The sequence below is a fragment of the Metopolophium dirhodum genome, chromosome 1, assembly GCF_019925205.1.
Source record: "Metopolophium dirhodum isolate CAU chromosome 1, ASM1992520v1, whole genome shotgun sequence".
NCBI lineage: Eukaryota > Metazoa > Arthropoda > Insecta > Hemiptera > Aphididae > Metopolophium > Metopolophium dirhodum.
In genome coordinates, this window is record NC_083560.1 from 20,933,238 (window position 1) to 20,939,237 (window position 6,000).

Sequence of the window (6,000 nt, forward strand, 5' to 3'; positions counted from 1 at the left end):
TGTTATAGTATACGATAAACGAAACATAAATATCTACTATTATTGCATTTTTATTAATTTTTATATAGTTATCATATTTTTTGTATCATTTTATATGACATACTTTAGTATTAATAGTATTATACGGTATAATCGTGGTAAAAATGGTCGAATGTTGTCATTAACTGCACGAATTCAATAGTCAACCAATTATTATTTGATATAATATTCAATATGATGATCATATTAGTTCATCATTTTCTCATATTTAATATTCACTTAAGTATATAATAATAATTAAAATCTCTGTAGCATTGTTTATTATATATTATACGGTATCCAAGTAACTACGTGTTAATGTGTTAGGTATATCTAAATATAAAACAGTTTCCAACAATGATTTCTATAAAAACGTTGAATAATTGCATACATTAAAAAAAAAATGCAATTTTAGAACTTTTAAATGCCATTAAAATTAATTTATATCAACGTTACCAAGACAAGCTTGTCATTATGCTGGAATTGTTAATATAATGAATCATCTCATATAATATATTATTTAAATAATATAATATTTAATCCAATGTGAATGATGATTTTGTGCAATGCACTATTGCAATAACATGATGTGGTCTAGTACAGTAAACCAAATTCTCTGTATCGTCTTATTTATTATATATATAGTATTATAATAAAAACCGCGACAATATGAATAACCTCTGCCATCGACCGGCACAAACATACACAACACAGTTTCGTATTTAATTAGTTTTTATTTTTGTGTTATTGTATTATCTGTTACATAAAATATGTAGATTACGTACGTAGGTTCGGTAGTGCTAACTTATATTATATTGATTTAAGGCGCAAATCGCCACATTATTATATTGTTTTACGGCGTGAATCGCCACGAATATTATTATAGTATAATATAGTATATACCTACCATGATCACATGAGCCTATCATTTATGAACTTAAGTCAATGATAAAAATATGGCATATGGCATAATATGATTTTGATAAATATTAAATAGTAAATATTCCTAATATAATAACACAATGAACTTGGTTTTATTTACAGTCTAGGTAGAAAAATGTCTAGATAATATTAAAATGTATAGTATAATATCGTATAATGATTATAATCGTACAATTTATTTATACCTTTAGCTTCACAAAAATCTGACGAACAATATAAATTATTTTCAAACTCATTTTACAATAAAAAAAAAAAAATATTAGAATTCAGTTGTGCTAGTGTGCCAGCTGTGGATCATCCATTTTATTTGTCTGTGGACTGTTTGTTGTAATAAGTACAATAAGTACAATAAAATACTAAATTTCATTTTCACATTTATATATAAAGGTATAAATTCCTAAGAGGTATTCAGTTTCGCATGTACACGGATTTGATATATCTGTTTCGATTATTATTGTTATTTGTTATTCACTATTTTAATTTATCAAGTATACATATTATTACATATTATTTATATGAATAAAATATAGTAAAATAATAATGCGAGGAGTTTCTTTAGTTGAATCATTTAAATAGGTATTCAGTTTTTCAATTCTAGATTTATACTCCGCCCAATCGAAATTATTCAATTATTACTATCAAACAAACTGTCACTTTTTTGGGAAATCGTCATCTCTGCCTCTTCTTTCATTACATAGCTGGCCTCTCCCTCTCCTGTCAATAAATTATATTGGTCCGCCGCCATATCAGTTTCACCGCCTTCTAACTCCTCGGTCTGTTCATCCATGGTCACCACCGATTTAACCGGCTCACAAGTAGACATTTTCAGTTCCACGCCTGCTGTCGCATATAGTTCGTTATCCTTTTTGATAATGTCCTCATACTGGAAATCTTCGGACCGCTTAAAGTTAGCCACCAGGTAGGCAGTATTCGGATTTCCCAAGTAACTAGCTGCGTGTCTATATGGGTCCTTAGGTGACTTCTTTAAAATGTCATTGATCAAGAGCAACGCTATCGCTTCTACCTGCCCGTAAGAACGAATACCTACTCGTCAAACAACATAGGAAAAAAAAAAGCGACGTAGGTATGAATGAAAATATAGCTATAATATTTTCAGTCGTGCAGTACCGTATGGAGTATATCATGTACACCTACACTTGTATTCTAAATGTAAATCACAAATTCGTATTTACAATAATTAATAACACAAAAATTGAATGTATACGACCATTGTTCATATACCACTATGTTGGAAAAATAAACAATCACCAATCAATGTATGTATTATTAAATATAAATTCAGGTCGTATTAGTACTTATTGGTATACTAAAAATGATATGATCGATTCTCACTTCTTTATGATTATTTAAATAAATAAAATTTTCACGACATAAATGTATTCTCAGATCGTTAAGTATGCTTTGTTGACGATCGCTTATCACATCATCACGATGAGGGTCCATAGCTGTGGGCGCTGCATCTCCTCTGAAGTCAAATTCGACCGACAAACTATCATGGTCGGAATTTTCAAAATCCATTTTTTGGTACTCTAAAACAAATTAGAAAAAACTAAAATGATTATTTCAATAATTAGTGTATTAAGAAAATACATATTGTATTTACGTAACTATAGGTACAATCTATTAAACAATCATTGCTGTGATAACAACACATGTTGTACCTACATCTGAATACTTAATTAATTAATAACGATAAAAAGAAAATTTAGTATTAATTATTTGTTCAGATATTAAATTGTACTTTATTTAGTAATGTGCATAATTGAATAATTTCAATAATCGAATGATTAGTGACCGAGACGTTTTCATAATCAAGTGAATCTCTCGAAAAATCTCTCTAAATTTTTTTTTTTTTAATTTTAATAATTTATTACCAAAACAATGAACTGACATACAGTGTAACAATGTAACAATAAATTATTAATTAATCTACCTCATTAAGCAATGTTTGTGGCGAGGTAGATGAGTTGATAGTGTACAATATAATATTTTAAAACAAATAAAAATAAAAATGAAAAGATTAAATAAACAAGACTTAAACAAACTACATTTTTGATAACCAACAATATTAAATACTTAAATTCTAGAAAATATACACTAAAGTTCAAGTAATAAGTAATTAACAGTAGCCTTTTTATTAGTTATAGAATTATTCTTATTTACATTAATATAAATAAATTTTTTTAGGTACAGCGGCAATGAATTAAAACTAGTTGAACCTAAATATTCCACAGACTTTTTCCCAAAACTCTTATTAGAGTAGTTTACTTGCATATCATATGACCTATTTTACCTTCTGTTATTTTTTTGGAAACCAAAGTTATCAATTTGAAACATAATAGAACTGCTTGTATAGATATCTGACCGGTAAATTAAAATCGTATATTCATTAATTGATAAAAATAATCGACTAAAATATTTTTTCTAATCGATAGAATCGAAAAAATTACTCGAAATATTCATAAATGAATATACTATTATAGTAAATAAATAAGCCAATTTTGTTTTTTTTTCATTTTTCGGTATAATATTAATAATTACATTTTAATTTAGAAATGATAATAAATTAATAACCATATTATTGTAAAGTAATTTATCTTCACGCATTAATATAACACATGATTATTGGTTCACGAATCGCTACTCACAGGTAGTCGGCCTCGTAGTTACGAAATATTCCATATAAGGAACATTTCGGCAAACCAATTAAACACACAATTATTGCAATCTAATCAACCTGAGCGGGCCAACATAATCATCATTGCGAGGCCATGAGAGCAACAGTCGACCGCGATACAGAAGCGCCTTCACGTCACCAGCCATTGTACAAGACGACTACTACTACTAAAACGATATATATAATATATATACATTATTCTGTTATAATTTGACCATCATTTTATTTCGATTAATATAAAAATAAATTAATAGGTTTACTTGTAGGTATAAACGGTTTTCCCAAATATGACCTTAGATCAATAATCGTATAATCGTATAATAAATAATAATCAATAACCGGGGTAATAAAATACATAATAAGATAAAGATTTTAAAGACTAAAATTTGTTTTAGGATATATTTTTGATATAAATTGATTCCTATTTTTTTTTATAGATTAAAACTACATACAAAAAAAAAAGTAGATAAGTATTTATAGTAGGGTTCGATAATTTTTTTGCTAAATTTATTATGCATATTTTTATTTTTTGTGCATATTTTAACATTTTAGTGCATATATTTATGCATATTTAAAATTTTTTAGCACATATTTGGTTGGTTTTTTATGCATATAAATCCGCGCTCTATTTATCACCATGGAAATGAATAAAAATTATAATATTATAATATTAATATTCAACTTACTGGCTATAATAAATAATAACAATATAAATTATCCAGAATGACAAACTGTCTCAGTATCGTTTTTCTTATACAATGTTATTATATTATCATTGAATTCAAGTTTCATACAATCCATTAAACATGACCCAATTGTAACCTACTGTACAGGGGAGTGACATCCACTTACCTGCTTTTTATATATTTAAACTAAAACATCATAAATATTTTACAAATGTCTGTAATGTTTCAAATACAATTATCGTTATATATCGTATAAATATCGTCCAAATTAACAAAAAAAAACAATTAAGTAGTAAAAAAATATTTAAATCAGCTCCTCATAATAATCAACTGAAAACTAATAAAATATACTTCCTCTCTTTCTGAAAACCTCTATTAAAAGCTAATAATTTTTCAGTACCTACCTTTTAAATTTGTCGTGTCTCCGTAATCTCTTTAATTATTTTCACTCATTTGACACGTAACAGTTTTATTTTTTGGATGTTTTTTTTAATGTTCCCCCCATACAAGTATACAACTGAACGTTGTTTAGCCTGATCTCATATTTAACCTGTGAAAATAAATAAGAAAATAAATAAAGTAATAAATAAATACAGTAATTAGTAATTATTGTATTTGAAATCATCGAAAACTATACAATGAGGTACCAATTGTTAACTATTTTACGGTTCGCAAGCCAATGAAATAAAACAATTGAAAATCGACAATATACCGATGTTAAAATTAAATAATAATATGGGGATTTGCGGTAGTAGAGCTTATATCTGTAGCTTATATCTGTAGCTTATATCTGTCATATCGATCAGATATATATAAACTATTAACTACATATTAATTATTTTAATGGATAACAAAGGTGCTGATTACTTTATCTTCAATGATATGATAATATTATATAAGTGGTAATTTTTAAAATTTGGCAAGTTATGTGTGATTGTGTGTGTTCATTTCTGTCTTTTTGGTACTCCAGTGGTGTTAATTTGGACTTTAATTATCAAAATAATAAAAAAATTGTCGGCAGATCGTGCAAAACTTGCTCAGCAAAATATATAGGAAAGTCCAAAGCAAAATTTTCAAAATATAAAATCGTTTAAAAATGATTAAAAACCGAACGATTAAATAGTAAATACTATTAAAAATTACAGTGGACACATTTAAAAAAAATATATACTTAAATTTAAGCAAACGATTTTTTCCGGGGTTTTTTCTTAGGCAAATCAGTTATAATTTACTATATTGGAAATTGTGTTAATGTATACCTTACCAATTTTCAGATTAAAAATATACTAATTAGATCATTAAATAGTAAATTAATTAGTAATAATAATAATATTTATCCGGCACTCGATTTAAGACATTCCAACTATTTCGACTATTTCGAGATCTAGAGAATAATTCGATTTTTTACTTGTATCAAAACTATTTCGAAACATCTCGATTATGCCCATCCATAAGCGGAAATTTGGTGAAATTACTAGGGGGGCTGAGCATTATAATATGCTCGTTATACACCTATATAGGTACCACCAGGGCTTGAAACCGGTTAACGGTTTTTTACCAAAAACCGGTAATTTCCCGGAAATTTGGGGAACCTATAATCGGTTACCGTTATTATAAACCTATTTGTACTTCCGGTTATCGGTTACCGGTTATCGT

General features: G+C 27.1%; 1 protein-coding gene across 1 annotated transcript; it reads right to left on the bottom strand.

The window, feature by feature from the left end:
• Positions 1-1,585: 1,585 nt before the first annotated feature.
• LOC132933986 (uncharacterized) lies at positions 1,586-2,499 on the bottom strand. The gene is made up of 2 exons (XM_061000264.1): positions 2,314-2,499; positions 1,586-1,984 (listed from the first exon to the last, which is right to left on the bottom strand). Exons 1-2 carry the CDS (start codon positions 2,497-2,499, stop codon positions 1,586-1,588), a joined length of 585 nt encoding a protein of 194 aa, XP_060856247.1.
• Positions 2,500-6,000: the final 3,501 nt, after the last annotated feature.

Bases quoted from the DNA above. Each gene is read 5' to 3' on its own strand.
- LOC132933986 (XM_061000264.1), bottom strand. From the start codon at position 2,499: ATGGATTTTGAAAATTCCGACCATGATAGTTTGTCGGTCGAATTTGAC. The intron at 1,985-2,313 runs GTGAGAATCGAT...TCTTACGGGCAG, and splicing joins ATTTAAATAATCATAAAGAA to GTAGAAGCGATAGCGTTGCT.